General features: G+C 38.4%; 1 protein-coding gene across 4 annotated transcripts in view; it reads left to right on the top strand.

Moving 5' to 3' along the window:
* ANKRD28 (ankyrin repeat domain 28) overlaps positions 1 to 16,326 on the top strand; it is a 180,566-nt gene that overhangs the window by 88,736 nt on the left and 75,504 nt on the right. For all 4 annotated transcript variants that reach the window (XM_089911164.1, XM_022561781.3, XM_089911163.1 and 1 more), the window contains one exon: positions 14,574 to 14,652. In XM_089911164.1, the coding sequence (XP_089767290.1) occupies positions 14,574 to 14,652 (79 nt within the window). The remainder of the gene's footprint in view (positions 1 to 14,573; positions 14,653 to 16,326) is intronic.

Raw genomic sequence — 16,326 nt, 5'->3', positions numbered from 1 at the left:
GGAAATCTCAAGTGAAATTTAAAATATTTTGTACTAAGTGAAAATGAAAGCACAACTTATCAAGGATAAGGATACAATGAAAGCATTGCTTTACCTGGAAATTTATATCATTTAATGTATATATTAGAAAAGAAGATTAATAATCTAAGTTTCACCTTAGGAAACTATATAGAAAAAGAAGAGCAAGTTAAATCCAACATAAGCAGAAGAAAAGAAACAGAGCAGAAATCAATTAAATTGATTTTTCTCTATTGATTTACTGTTTTCAGTGAAACCAAAAGCTGGTTCTTTGAGAAGATTGATAAAATTGATAAGCCTCTACGAGCTAAGAAAAAAGGAGAGGAGGCACAAATTACTAATATGAGAAATGAAAGAGGGGATATCACTATGGGTCCTATAGACATTAAAAGTATAATAAAGGAATAGTGTGAATAACTCTATGCCCACAAATTTGACAACCTACATGAAATAGACCAGTTCCTTAAAAAATGTTTTTGGGCCAAGACTCACAAAAGAAATAGACAATCCAAATAAGCGTATATCTATTAAGAAGTTGAATCATAATTAATAACCTTCCGAAATAGCACCAGGCCCAGATGGATTCACTGGTGAATTCTACCAAACACTTACGGAAGAAATTATACCAAACACTTTAGGAAGAAATTATACCAGTCCTCTACAATCTGTTTCAAAGGATAGAATCAGAGGGAATACTTCCTAACTCATTCTTTGAGGCCAGCATTACCCTAATAGGAAAACCAGACAAAGACATTACAAGAAAAGAAAACTACAGACAAATATCTCTCATGAACACAGATGCAAAAATTTCTAACAAAGTATTAGCATATTGAATCCAACAATGTGTAAGAAGAGTTCTGTATACCATGGCCGGCTGGGATTTATGCCAGATATGCAAGGCTGCTTCAACCTTTGAAAATCAGTTCATGTAATATATCAAATCAACAAGCTAAAAACGAAACCACAAGATCATATCAATAGATGCAGGAAAAGCATTTGGCAAAATCCAACACCCTTCATGATAAATTCTCTCCATAAACTAGGAATAAAGGAGGAACTACCTCAACTTGATAAAGAATATCTACAAAAAACCTACAGCTTTATATATATATATATATATATATTTTTTTTTTTTTTGCGGTACGCGGGCCTCTCACTGTTGTGGCCTCTCCCGTTGCGGAGCACAGGCTCCGGACGCACAGGCTCAGCGGCCATGGCTCACGGGCGCAGCTGCTCCACGGCATGTGGGATCTTCCTGGGCTGGGGCACGAACCCGTGTCCCCCGCATCGGCAGGTGGACTCCTAACCAGTGCGCCACCAGAGCAGCCCTAACATTATATATATATATTTTGTTTTTCTAACATTATATTTTAATGGTGAGAAACTCAAAGCTTTCCCACTAAGACTGGGTATAAGACAGGAGTGTTCTTTTTGTTTGTTTGTTTGTTTGTTTTGTTTTTTTGTTCTTTTTGTGGTACGCGGGCCTCTTACTGTTGTGGCCTCTCCCGTTGCGGAGCACAGGCTCCGGACGCGCAGGCTCAGCGGCCATGGCTCACGGGCCCAGCTGCTTCGTGGCATGTGGGATCTTCCCAGACCGGGGCACGAACCCGTGTCCCCTGCATCGGCAGGCAGACTCTCAACCACTGCGCCACCAGGGAAGCCCCAAGAGTGTTCTTTTTTACAACTCCCTTTCAGCATCATTCTGGAAGTTCTAGCTAATGAAAAATACAGGGAAAGGAAATAAATGGTATACAGGTTGAGAAGGAAGATATAAAACTGTCTGTGTTCATAGATGTCATCATCATCTAGGTAGAAAATCTAAAAGAATTGACCAAAGAACCTCCTGGCAAGGATGTGGAGCAGTGGGAACTCTTAGTCATTGCTAGTTGGAATGCAGCGTGGTACAGCCACTTCAGAAAACAGTTTGGCAGTTTCATAAAAACCTAAGCATACTCTTAGCGTATGATCCAGTCATCATATTTACCCAAATGAGTTGAAAACTTATGTCCACACAAATACCTGCACGTGGATGTTTATAGATGCCTCATTCATAAGTTCTAAAACTTGGAAGCAACCAAGAAGTCCTTCAGTAGGTGAATGGATAAATAAACTGTGGTGCATCCAGATAATCGAATATTATACAGCACTAAAAAGAAATGAGCTATCAAGCCATGAAAAGACATGGAGCGGGACTTCCCTGGTGGTCCAGTGGTTAAGACTCCGTGCTCCCAGTGCAGGGGGCCCGGTTTCAATCCCTGGTCAGGGAACTAGATCCTGCGTGCTGCAACTAAAGATCCCATATGCTGCAACTAAAAAAAAAATCCCATGTGCCGCAACTAAAGATTCCACATGATGCAACTAAAGATCCCGCATGGTGTGGTGAAGATCTTGCGTACCACAACTAAGACCTGGCACAGCCAAATGAATGAATGAATGAATAAATAAATAAATTCTGATCTTAAAAAAAAAAGACACGGAGAAACCTTAAATGCATACTGCGTAGTGGAAGAAGCCAATCTGAAAAGACTACATACTGTATGATTCCAACTATATGACATTCTGGAAAAAAAAAAACTTTGGAGACAGTATAAATACGAGGGGTTGGGACTTCCCTGGTGGTCCAGTGGTTTAGACTCCACGCTTCCACTGTAGGGGGCGAGGGTTCGATCCCTGGTCAGGGAACTAAGATCCCACGTGCCGCAGCTAAATGAATGCATGAATGAATGAATATGCAAATAAATAAATATGAGGGGTTGGTGTGGGATGGGAATGAATAGGCAGAGCACATAGGATGTTTAGGGCAGTGAAAATACTCTGATACCATAATGATGTATACATGTCATTAAACATTTGTCCAAACCCATAGAATTTACACCACCAAGAGTGAACCCTAAGGTTCTGGACTTTGAGTGATTATGATGCGTTGATGTAGGTTCATTAGTGTAGCAAATGTATCGCTCTGTTGGGGAGTGTTGGTAATGCTGGGGACTGTGCATGTGTAGGGCTAGAAGGTATATGGGAAGTCTCTATACCCTCAGTTTTGCTGTGAACCTAAAGCTGCTGTTTTAAAATTTCATTAATTAACTAATTAATTAAAATAGATACACAGGAAAAGATGTCTTCTCTCCTGTTGCCGGATGTTGTTTGGGGTGAACTAGCTTGAGATGAGCCTTTACACTGGTTATAACGTATAGTTGTAGTTGGAGGCACAGTGGAAAGGTAGAGTTTCTGAGAGACATCTGGATGATGTCATTGAGCTTCTGGATCAACCAGCTTTGTCCCTACCCTTTATGAGAGTAGATCTTCTTTATTTTAAAGCCATTTTTAATTGGTGTTTTTCTGTACTTGAAAAATAACATAGGATACAATTAAAGAACTAACTGTAAACATTGTTTGTCCTAAAAGATGGTGCTGCTTTTAACATCTCATTAATACCGTATTGAACTAAGAGAATAAAATTTCTCCCTCTTCTCTACCTTCCTTTCCCCCTTCCCCAACTTCCCAACAGCATATTCATGACTGTGTCCTTTTACAAGGATGATTGAGAGGTCATGTAAAATCTTCTTGTCTGCTGTCGTTCAGAGTGTTTGTTACTGTCAAAAGCTAAACATGTCAAGTTCCTTTAGGTTTTGATTTGTGCTACTCTTTAATTTTTATCTGTCTTACAAGTTTTGCCTATGGGTTTGATAAATTCAAACCAGCAAATATTTATTGAGCATCCATTTTATTGCTCTGAACTTTTTAAAGTTTGGATTGCATTTGTTGTACTGAAGATTAGGATTTGTAAAGCATCCATTGCCATGTGTAAGGTATATTATTTGGGATGAAGTGTTTTTGTTTTGGCTTTTTAGTTTAACCAGCACAATTAGGTCATTATATTATTTTGAATATAGCTGACTATTGTTGTATATTAATTAGTGAATTGTTGGATATACATTTTCTTAAGTGTTTTTAGAAGTTTTTAGAGTGTAGACATTCGTACCTGTGCACTGTCCCTGGTACTTAAATACAGTTGACCCTTGAACAATGTGGGGATAAGGGGCACCAACTCCCCACCCAACCTATGCAGCTGAAAATCCATGTATAATTTTTGACTCACCTAAAACTTAATACTGATAGCCTACTCTTGACCAGAACCCTTACCGATAACATGAAGAGTCGATTAACACAGATAATGTTATTTTTATTATATACTGTATTATAGTAAACTAGAAAAAAAATGCTATTAAGAAAATCATAGGGGGACTTCCCTGGTGGCACAGTGGTTAAGAATCTGCCTGCCAGCGCAGGGGCCATGGGTTCGATCCCTGGTCCAGGATGATCCCACATGCTGTAGAGCAACTAAGCCCGTGTGCCACAACTACTGAGCCTGTGCTCTAGAGCCCGCGAGCCACAACTACTGAAGTCCACGGGCCTAGAGCCCGTGCTCTGCAACAAAAGACGCCAGTGCAGTGAGAAGCCCATGCACTGCAACGAAGAGTAGCCCCCGCTCACTGCAACTAGAGAAAGCCCGTGCGCAGCAACGAAGACCCAACACAGCCAAAAATAAATACATTTATTTAAAACAAAAGAAAATTATAGGAAGAGAAAATACATTTACAGTACTTTACTGTATTTATCAGTACTGTAAGTTTACATCGTCTGTTTATAGGATGAATCATCTCTTACTACCTACATCAGTATTGTCTTATAATGATACAAAACACTAGATGTTATATGTATTACTAATACTAGACATCAAAAAAGGAAAGATAACATGAAAAAGAAATTCGTACTTATTTACAGGTATAACAGTGCATGCACTGATACTGAAGCAGCAACGTATGGTTGCTTTATGGTAGCCTGGTGTAATCAGTTGTTTCCCGGCAGCCTAGCTTGTACACTAATGAATGACTCATCATGAAAACGGTGTATCCGTTGACAGGCTCATAACACATTTTCTCCAGTTATAAGAGGGGTGGGAGGGGGAGAGGGAGGGGGTACTGTACGGTAATTTAATTCTTTGAAAGCAAAGTTATAAAACTAAAAAAACTAACATCATTTATATTAAATATCACTCACCTTATGTGCCTGAGTGAGGATTGACTAGTATGTACATATCTTTTATGCATTCATGACATACCTAACTTTTTCTTAGTTTTTTCAGTATATGTAGACTGCATGGTTCATCTGCTAGTTTTTCAAGTTGTCACAGATTTCCAAAATTTTTCCCAATATATTTATTGAAAAAAATCGGCATGTACATGGACCCACGCAGTTCAAACCTATATTGTTCAGGGCTCAACTGTATATACAATCCTGGATCTCTGGCTAGTGCAGCTTTTCTAAAGCAGTGGAAGGAGAGATAGCATGCTTATTACCCAATTGTTCCTCAGCTGTTCCTTTTGCTTTCTGTGGAATACAGAAAGGGAATATAGAGGGGCATCGTTCATAGGCTAATGATAGTTCTGTTCTGTGCGTAGAAGGAATAAGCTAGATTTCAGTATCCTTAAGTGTGGGGAAGCTCAGCCTGTAGCCCAAATAGCTAAGCAGTGTACTTGCTGCAGTTTTGCTTTTTTTCCCAAGATTCCCAGGAGAAGCCACAACTGGCCAAGCTTTGATAAATACTTTTAATTGGTCAGTTGTCAGTATAGCGTTTTGGTGAAGAGCCTGAGTTTGAAAGCAATTTCCTCATCTATTAAGAATAATGCAGGGGCTTCCCTGATGGTGCAGTGGTTGAGAGTCCGCCTGCTGAGGCAGGGGACACGCCCCAGTCCGGGAAGATCCCTTATGCCGCAGAGCGGCTGGGCCCGTGAGCCATGGCCGCTGAGCCTGCGTGTCCGGAGCCTGTGCTCCGCAGCAGGAGAGGCCACAACAGTGAGAGAGAGGCCCGCGTACCGCAAAAAAAAAAAAAGAATAATGCATGTTCAACAGTACAGTAATTTTGCAAAGTAAAACAGATGTGTCAAGTGCTTTATGCAGTGCCTACCGCAAAATAAAGGTCTGTGGGTTGCACTCCTTTTCTGAGAAACTCCTCATTCCACATGGTTACTGTAGGAACTGCTGTGTTAATAAAACCTGACTTCTTCAGCTGTTCTCACTTGATTTGTACACAGGTGAGCAACTAACCAAAGTTGAGTCGGTCAGAATACTGTTCTGAGGTTTAGAATTAAAAGACTTCTCTTTGGTTTGCTGAAGTTTTAAAAGTAAATCCCGGGATCTCTAATGCTTTGTTTCCTAATGTGAGGAAAATTGTTGTTGGTGAAGGCAAAGAAAAGCAGCTGATGCGGAAGAAACTGAGAAGTAGACAGAGTCCTGAATGTTTCACGTGCTCTTGTGGCCTTGCCACATGCCTTCCTGACCTAAGTTGTAGTTGTTGGTGCTCAATTCCATGAGGTATTCTGGTGTCCTTCTGATAAGTCCGTTTTACCTACATTGGTTCAATTTAGATTTCTTTTGCTTACACCCAGTAATGCCATCTAAGGTATGTGTTCAATAAATAGTAACTCTTAAGGACAGTGAGAGAAACAGAGACTGTTTACAAGTCAAAATACTTTTTAAAATTATTTATTTATTTATTTATTTTTGGCCGTGTGGGGTCTTAGTTGCGGCATGTGGGATCCTTCATTGGGGACAGACTCTTTGTTGTGGCACAGGCTTGTCTCTAGTTGTGGCGTGTGGGTTTTCCCTTCTGTAGTTGTGGCGCATGGGCTCTGTAGTTTGTGGCACGCCGGCTCTGTGGTTGAGGTGCGCGAGCTCAGTAGTTGTGGAGCACGGGCTTAGTTGCCCCATGTGGGATCTTAGTTCCCCGACCAGGGATTGAACCCGCGTCCCCTGCATTGGAAGGTGGATTCTTTACCACTGGACCACCAGGGAAGTCCCTGAAATACTTTTTACTTACAGTTACATTCCTCTGCTAAATGCAGATGATTTTTCATGTTATAATCTAGAACTTCAAGGTTCCACAGAGGTTCTCAAAGTATTCCTTGGAAAAGAATCATAAACATTTAAGAACTGGCTGTTCATTCATTTATGTATAGTTGTCTGTACCCAGAGATTTGGGTAGTTGTCTGTCAGAGGCTATTCTAGAATGTACTGTGTTCTGGGACCCCAAAATCAATATAGGAGTCTTCTACAAGCTATACAGTACATTAGAATATTATTGATTCATGGCGGGTTTTCTTCATTAACATTTAAATTTGTTTAAACCTCTGTAGTGCCTGTGTGGTATGTAACTTTAAGCCAGGTGCTATGTGGGTATAAAATTGACTCTTTGCTTCCTCCAGATACTTATTACCTAATTATGAAACCATGACATAAGCCCAAAGTTGAGCAATAACAAGAATGCCATCTGTATGGTACAAATGATAATGTTGTAATAGAAGCACAGGATAGAGAGACCCCAGTGTACTGACATGCTCCTGAAGACTTTGTGACGGAGATGAAATTTGAGCTGGACCATGAAGAGTAGAAGGGATTTGGGCAGGGGAAAGGCATTCTGGGTGAAGGGAAGAAAGGTGAAAGATGAAAATGTGTTATTATTCATTCTATTAGTAGAGATTAACTGGTTTCAGCTATAGGTTAGTACTTTTGAACATCAGGTTAACGAGGGAGAGTGGACTTGATTGGTGATGATGTCAGCCACTAAAAGTGATGGAGCTTTTGATTTAACGAATGTGAAATTGCCTTCAAGTTTGATCTGCTAGCACGTAAACCCGTTGGATCTCCGTGATTTGAGGATGAGAGGATAAGTTTGGAGGATGGTAGTGAATTTAAAAATAAAAACTAAAAACACAATCTAAGGATTTTTCCAGATAGCTGTAAGTGTACAGAGTGTCACTTCCATGCCAAAGTAAGCTAGAGTTCTCTTATTTGAAGCATCTCAGACATCCACCAACACCCTACAGAACTATATCCCCAAAGCCAAGGTTCACCGTGGGGTTTCTCTGAGTGCAGGCTGTTGAGGACAACCAGCCATCATAACTTACTTTATGAAGGGGTCAAGACAAGAATGGATCTGATAAATCCTAGCTAAGTTCAGCTGAGTTCTATGGACCAGAAGCTGAGCATTGAAAGATGATACCCAGATACTCAACAGGGAAGTTTCAGTCTGATAGCAGTAGGAATAAAAGAAAAAGTAAAAATGATGGGGCAGAAAAGAGAGTGACCATTATGGGAAAGTAAATGGGGAAAATAGAGAAAAGAAAAAAAAACTACTTAGAAAATTATGATAAGAAATTGATAAGAAAAAGTGAAGTCAGACCACAGAATGTTTTGAGGGAGAATGATTAGTTTTAAGCAGACAGCGGTTAAATAGATAGTGGAGCCTTGTAAATAGAGTCTGTATAATAAGTTAACATCACACACCTGGAGCTCAACTGCCAGTGCTTCAATCCTGATTCTGCCAATTCCACATGATCTTGAGTGAATTCCTTAAACTTTTCTGTGACTTGATTTCCTTATATGTATTCACTTCCTTAACCTTGTGAGGTAAAGTTCTTAGAGCAGTCGTAGCATAAAGCAAGCTCTGTGATATTGGTGTTACTATTCTTCCTGGTTACAGCTGATATACACGAATGCTTCAGTACCTGGAGTAGGGCAGAATTGCGGAATTGAGCCATTGTTGTGAAGGTTGTAGTTGAATCCGTATACATAGATGAATTCTTACTCTGTAAGTATTTCTTCTTGTACAGATGTTCTGTCTGTCTTTCAATTTATCATTTCTAACTTCACTTCTCTGTTTTCCTACCTTATAGGCTTCCTCTTATTCCAACCTGATCCTAAAATCTCCTTTAAGTTAAAGCTTCCACAGAAAATGTTGAGAATGTGTAAGTGCAGTTTGAGTTCGCAGGTTTGACGCAAGGCACTTCCTGTTAGATCTAATAACTCTTTTCCTGGGCTGTGCTTGGGATATACCATAGATTCCCTTCTTTCTCACAGACTCATTCCCTAGGTTGTATAACCTTGCTTGACTCTGTTTTGCTGTTTCTGGAGTTGGCCATAGTACAACATAAAAACTAAAGTATAATTCAGGATGTTTCTGAACACTTTTTAAAAACTTTATTTTGAAGAAATTATAGATACTCCAGAATTACAGAAATGGTACAGAGAGGATCTTGTGTTTCTATCAACCAGATTACTCCTATGATGACATCTTACAGTGCATTATCAAAAACAGGAAGTTGATACTGGCATAGTACAACTAATTAGACCACATACCTTTCTTGGGTTTCACCAGTTTTTGCATGCACTCATATGGGGGAGGAGGAGAGGAGTGATGGTAACATCTCTGTGTATAATTCTTTGACATTTTGTCACATGTGTAGATTTGTATAACCGCCAACATGTTCAAGATGCAGAGTTATTGCATCACCACAAACGAACTCCCTCATGTTCCAATCAGTTGTGTGTAATGCAGCAGTCTACCATTAGCCTGTGGCCCAACCTCAAAGTGGTTAGCAATCGATTCACTTTGTTATAAAGCAGAAACTAACACACCATTGTAAAGCAATTATACCCCAATAAAGATGTTAAAAAAAAAAAAAGTGGTTAGCAATCACTGGTCTCCTTTAGTATGTGTCCTTTTCCCATCTTTCAGGATAATCACTTATAAGCACTAAAGCTATTTTTCAGTTTGCTTTTATTTGGGGAGGGTGAATAATTTTTTGTAGTCCTAATCATGTGCACAAATATCTTTTCAGGGCACCACAGAAGAACTGTAAGAAAAATACTTATTTCAGTGGATATAATCAAAAGCTGTGTGATCAAATGAGTTAAATTTTTTGTTTGAGTCTGTTGTGTGTATTTCATAATTCTAGTTGGGATTGTTTTAGAATACAACATGGAGGTATGGTTTCTTTAAAAACCGACTTAATATCTAAGAAACATTTTCTTTTTTTAATGGGCATCTGGACTTGTGAAATGCCTGGTATGGGAAATTACTGAAATGCTTTTCAGCTGATTGAAATGTTATTTTTAATTTTTTAATTTTACTTTTTGAAACATGGTAATAACTCCGTATGGTACCAAAGGCCACAAATGGTGAAGAATAACTCTCTCACACTTCAGACCCTAGTGTCAGAGTTCTTTACCCAGAGGCAATCACTGTATCTTGAGTATACAAGATATCCTTGAGTATCCTTCCGAAGATGTTTTATGCATGTTCAATCCTAGGAGTGTGTAGAACCTTTAGCATATAATTGTTTCGAGGCTGCGTTTTTCATTTAACACTGTGCTTTAGAGATGTTCCGTTGATAAGGAACATGGGGGTCTGCTTGTTATTTTAAATTGAAAACATAGTGCGATATGGGGTTGGCCAAAAGGTTTGTTTGGTTTTTTCTGTAAGATGGCTCTAGCAGCACTTAGTTGCCTTTAACTTCATTCAAAACGGTTTAGTTAGATTGTATGTGACAGCTGTCATATCAGCGTGCATTCAAAAAAAGGCTTAGCAAAATTGATGAATTTTTGTGTAGCCATTTTAATATTGAAGATGGAAGAAAGAAAGCAACATTTTACATATTACACTTTATTATTTCAAGAAATGTAAAACCGCAACTGAAATGCACAAAAAGATTTGTGCAGGGTGTGGAGAAGGTGCTATGACGGATTGAATGTGTCAAAAGTGGTTTGCAAAGTTTCGTGCTGGAGATTTCTCGCTGGACGATGCTCCACGGTCGGGTAGACCAGTTGAAGCTGATAGTGATCAAATCGAGACAATAATTGAGAACAATCAACATTATACCACGCGGGAGATAGCCGACATACTCAGAATATCCAAACCAGGCATTGCAATCATCATTTGCACCAGCTTGGTTGTGTGAATCGCTTTAATGCTTGGGTTCCACATAAGTTAAGTGAAAAAAACCTTCTGGACCATATTTCCCTATGCGATTCTCTACTGAAACGTAATGAAAACATTCCATTTTTAAAACAAACTGTGATGGGCGATGAAAAGCGGGTACCGTACAACAATGTGGAATGGAAGAGATTGTGGGGCAAGTGAAATGAACCACCACCAACCACACCAAAGGCCGGGCTTCATCCAAAGAAGGTGATGTGTATATGGTGGGATTGGAAGGGAGTCCTCTATTATGAGCTCCTTCCGGAAAACCAAATAATTAATTCCAAAAAGTACTGCTCCCAATTAGACCAGCTGAAAGGAGCACTTGACAAAAAGCGTCCAGAATTAGTCAACAGAAAACGCATAATCTTCCATCAGCATACCGCAAGACCCGCACGTTTCTTTGATGACCAGGCAAAAACTGTTACAGCTTGGCTGGGAAGTTCTGACTCATCCGCCGTATTCACCAGACATTGCACCGTCCGATTTCCATTTATTTCGGTGTCTACCAAATTCGCTTAATGGAAAAAATTTCAATTCTCTGGAAGACTGTAAAAGGCACCTGGAACAGTTCTTTGGTCAAAAAGATAAAAAATTTTGGGAAGATGGAATTACAAAGTTGCCTGAAAAATGGCAGAAGGTAGTGGAAGAGAACGGTGAATCATTGTTCAATAAAGTTCTTGGTGAAAATGAAAAACCGTCTTTTATTTTTACTTAAAAAAACACTTAAAAAAGGCACTTTTTGGTCCACCCAATATTATGATTTATAATAGGAAATATATATTAGGTCTTTGTTTCTAGCATAGAAAAACCTTTGGCATTTCCTATGAGGAGAGCAACAGTGCCTTTTTTTATGTTAATGAGATGACTTTTGGAAAGCCCCTAAGGGTGGGAGCCCTTGCCTTTGGAGTCAACCATGTGATTAGAGGGTTAGAACTTTTAGTCCCACCCCCGATCTCTGCGGGGGGGGGGGGGGGGGGGGGGGGGCTGGAGACTGAGTTCAGTTGCCAGAGGTCAGTGATTTAATCAAACATACCTGTGTAGTAGGACCTCCTAAAAACCCAAAAGGAGGGAGTTCAGGGAGCTTCCAGGTTGGTGACCCAGAAATGCTTACACGTTCCACCATTCAGTTAAATGAAGGTTGGTTAAGAGCTGCTTGTGTTTCATAATTTTAAATAACCGCTTCCTTATTGATGGGCATTGAAATTGTTTTCGGCATTTTGCTTCCTATATGATCAGTAAATATACTTAAGTTTTGTTTGCACACACATAGCAATACCTTTATCTTAAAAAAAAAAATTCCTTGAAGGGGAATTCAATGTGTATAAGGGAATAGTTATTTTTTCATTCTAATAAATTTTGTTAAAGGGAATCTTAAATGTTTTATTGCATGATTTTCAATATTTAATTGTAGTAAAGTAAAATATGATAGGTAAAGTTTTTTCTTTTAAAATTAACCAATTTATTCCTTAGTTTTTCCTTTCTCCAAATCAAATTAAAGAAAAAAGAAAGTTCATGAGTCATAAAATAATACATAAATAGGATTTAAGGCATTGAGTCATAGAATTCCAGACATCTCTCACATAAATGACTCACTTTCTGTGTGTGCTGTGTATGTGGTTTATACTGTGGAATAGATGTGTTCCTCAATTTGAGTGGGTCTGTTCATATTTAAACAGTAGGGGAGTTTGATGTGTTAGTGATTAACAGTGAAAAGCCTTAAGCCAAGGATCTTTTTATTAAATTGACTAAGTTAGGACTCAGCTTTGAATAAAGCCTGATATTTAGTGGTTCTGTGTTAGCTGTTTCAATGACAGTTTGTTCAGTAATTTCTATGCAAACCATTTGTTTGATGGGGTATGTATTAGAATAAAAAACATGGTCTTGTGGAAATTAGTTGGGGTTCGAGAGACAGGAACTCTCTTCGCTTATTAAAAACATTAATAACTACTATACCAACTATTTTAAGAACAAAAACAGTATCACAAATATATTAAAATTATATGAAGAAATGTATGTAGAGCCAGTTATAATTGTGTTACACATATCTTTCTAATTCCTTTATATACTACAGCTAAACCTTTTTGGAATTGCCTGTGAATATTTTTAACCCTTTTTTTTTTTTTTTTTTTTGTGGTATGCGGGCCTCTCACTGTCGTGGCCTCTCCCGGAGCACAGGCTCCGGACGCACAGGCTCAGCGGCCATGGCTCACGGGCCCAGCCGCTCCGCGGCATGTGGGATCTTCCCGGACCAGGGCACGAACTGGTGTCCCCTGCATCGGCAGGCGGACTCTCAACCACTGCACCACCAGGGAAGCCCTAACCCCTCTTTTGACTAGCAGTTTTTTTCCTAATTTATTCTCATTGGCCTAACTATCTTTTCTTTGCATAATTGGGGTTTTGATTGCCAAACTGGAAAATTATTATGACGTGAAATTTTTCATTTTTTTAAATCTTGAAAGTTATAATGTTATCTTAATACAAGAGACCCCAAAACACAATACCTATTTAAATAAGAATTTTATTTCTCTTAATAGTCTAGAAGTTAGTGGTCCAGCTCTTTGTTGGTGGGGCAACTGTGCTCTACAAGATGATTCAGTACGTTTTGCTTAACAGACTTGCAGGATATTGGCCTGCCTCTGCATGGTCAAAGCCGGTACAGTTGCACATGTGCCTTCTAGCCTGAGGGAAGTGGGAAAGTTTTAGTCTAGCTCTGGATTGGTGCCTTTTAGGTTGAAGATGACCTGAAAGTTGTGCCTTTACTTCCACTCACATACCATTGGTCCACACTAAGTAACAAAACTTCAAGGCATGCTAGGAGTCTATTCTCTTGCTGGTGGGTAAATAACCAGGTAAAACTTTATTCCTATCGACAAAGGGGAAAACGGATAATGGAAAACAACTAATAATCTGGCTCAAAAGCCAGTATCTAAAACATTGGATGTAAATTTCAAACTAAATATTTCTAAATGAATAGCTTTCTCAGATACAGCCAAGTCAGCAACACTGTTGTAACTTTAGATGAAGTGTAATGTGAATTGAATCCCTGAATGTGACATTACTCTAAGATCTTGCTTCTCAAACTGGAGGACATTGTTGTTTGAGGGGGGAAGTACACACAGCCATGCACTTAGATGTAGCTTCTCTTCCTGGAGGAAGATTTAGAAGACTATGCATAGGATAGGAATATATTTTAGAGCTAAAAACGAAATTGGCAGGACCTTTAAGAAAAAGCTTAGGATTATTTTAAGGGATAATTTCAGATCCCCAGAGATATTTTCTATTTTTGCCACTATAGTCCTGTGGAAACATTTTGATAAGCAAACTTCTTTGTTTGTTAGGGTTTGTTTTATTTAGTTAGATCAACAATTCTAAACTATGTAAAATTGTGGAAATATATTGGGGGGGTGGGCAAGTAGTATGAAGTAAAGGAAATTTTCTTGTGTATACAAGCAGCATAGGCATCTTTATTCAAAGAAAGTCTTAAGTTATTTCTTTGTCATCTTAGATTTTTCTTTTATTCTTTGCCGCATTTTATACCATTCTTTTAAGGCCAAAATATATTTTTTAGGCTTTTCTTCTCCTTGCAAAGAAATACTCTGATAATGGGACTTGCAGACTACACTAGAGTTGTGGAAGTAGTAAGCTGTAGTTAATAATGGCTTTTCTTCATTTAAAGTATATTAAAATTAACTTTATATTAAAACTTATGTTCCATCTTTCCTTCTTATCACAGGACAATGAAAAGAGAACTCCACTGCATGCTGCTGCCTATCTTGGAGATGCAGAAATCATTGAATTGCTTATTTTATCTGGTATGGTAAGCTCTGTGTAAGAGCACATCATGCACATTTTGGTCATATTTAATATTTATTAAACCTCATTGACTATTTCTTCATATTTGTTAAACAACCTGAAACTTATTTATTCATTCTAGAAGTAATGATCTCATATCATGTCCCAGGTACTGTTTTGGTGCTTAGAGTACATTGGAAAACAAGTCACTGCCTTGCGGAGCATATACTCTAAAGAAAAACAGGCTACAAATACAAGTAAATTTTACAGTATGTTAGAAGGAGATAAGTGCTATGGAAAAATGAAAAAGTAGATCAGAATACAGTCAGCCCTCTGTTTTCATTGGTTCTGAATCCATGGATTCAAACAGCCACAGATCAAAAATATTTGGAAAAAATTCCAGAATGTTCCAGAAGGCAGAATTTGAATTTACCATGCACTGGCAACTATTTACATAGCATTTAAATTGTATTAGGTATTATAAGTAATCTAGAGATAATTTAAAGTATACAGAAGAATATGCATAGGTTATATGCAAATACTATGCCATTTTATATAAGAGCTTTGAGCATCTGTAGATTCTGATATCCACAGTGGGTCCTGGAACCAATCCCTTGCAAATGCTGAGGGACAGCTGTAATGGAGTGGGATGAGCATTATATAAGTTGGGTATTATATGGAGTAGTCATACAAGGCCTCATTGACCTCAGAGTTGCTGGGAGATGATAATAGTTCTCCAACGAGGAGGTGATAGTAGCTTGGAGCTAGTACAGCATTGGAGGGGATTAGGAAAGATGTGATTGTAGATATATTTTGAAAATGATGCCAGCAAGATTTATGTCTTTAAATAGCTTGTGTCTAATTCTTTTTGAGGGCCTGTAAAATATATTTTAGGAAATTGTACTTTATTTTTAAATTTCTTCTAACCTGTTCAAGACCTTACAATATGAAATAATGGTAAAACTGTGTCCTATAGAATAGCACCTATGGTGGTCAGACTTCTTGCAGTCCTAAAACAGGCAATCAAAGAGAGCTTAGAAATATGTTTGTTGTATCCAGATGATCGTAAGTGATATTTATTGAAAAAGGATGCCTATGTTTGAATTGTGCTTGTGTTGCCAGATTGCACAGATATATGCATAATGCAATTGGAGAGATAGTATCATTCCTTTGATATTTGGGAGAAGGAGCACTGAGAGAAATTTTGAGTGAAAATCCTCTTAAATGGTAGCCTGAATAGAATTTTGCCATTATAAATTAATAAAGTTTTTTAAATGTGGTTTTTATAACAAATTACATGATCTTATAGAATTACAGTCACTTATGGACCAAGCTAATATTCTTATATTAGTTTCTTTATGAATAACTTTATCACTGACGTACTTCCTTGAAGATGTCTGTTCCTCTATGGATGCTAGCTCACTAGTTTTCAGCTGAAATTTACTAGAGGTAAGAACTGAGGAGGTTCAAGAGAAAAATAATGCTTCCTCTTAATTGAGGCATATTCTGCTTTAATAATATATCCAGGACCAGATGGCTTCACAGGTGAATTCTACCAAACATTTAAAGAGGAGTTAATACCTGTCTTCCTCAAACTGTTCCAAAATTTGAAGAGGAAGGAATGCTTCCAACCTCATTTGAGGTCAGCATTACCCTGATACCAAAATCAGAAAAAGACACTACAAAAAAAGGAA

Source organism: Delphinapterus leucas, chromosome 4, assembly GCF_059928025.1.
Source record: "Delphinapterus leucas isolate spDelLeu-1000000601 "Yukka" chromosome 4, BTC_Dleu_Yukka2, whole genome shotgun sequence".
NCBI classification, from domain to species: domain Eukaryota; kingdom Metazoa; phylum Chordata; class Mammalia; order Artiodactyla; family Monodontidae; genus Delphinapterus; species Delphinapterus leucas.
Note: the sequence above shows the minus strand (reverse complement) of the source record. Positions and strands in the feature narration are given on the sequence as shown.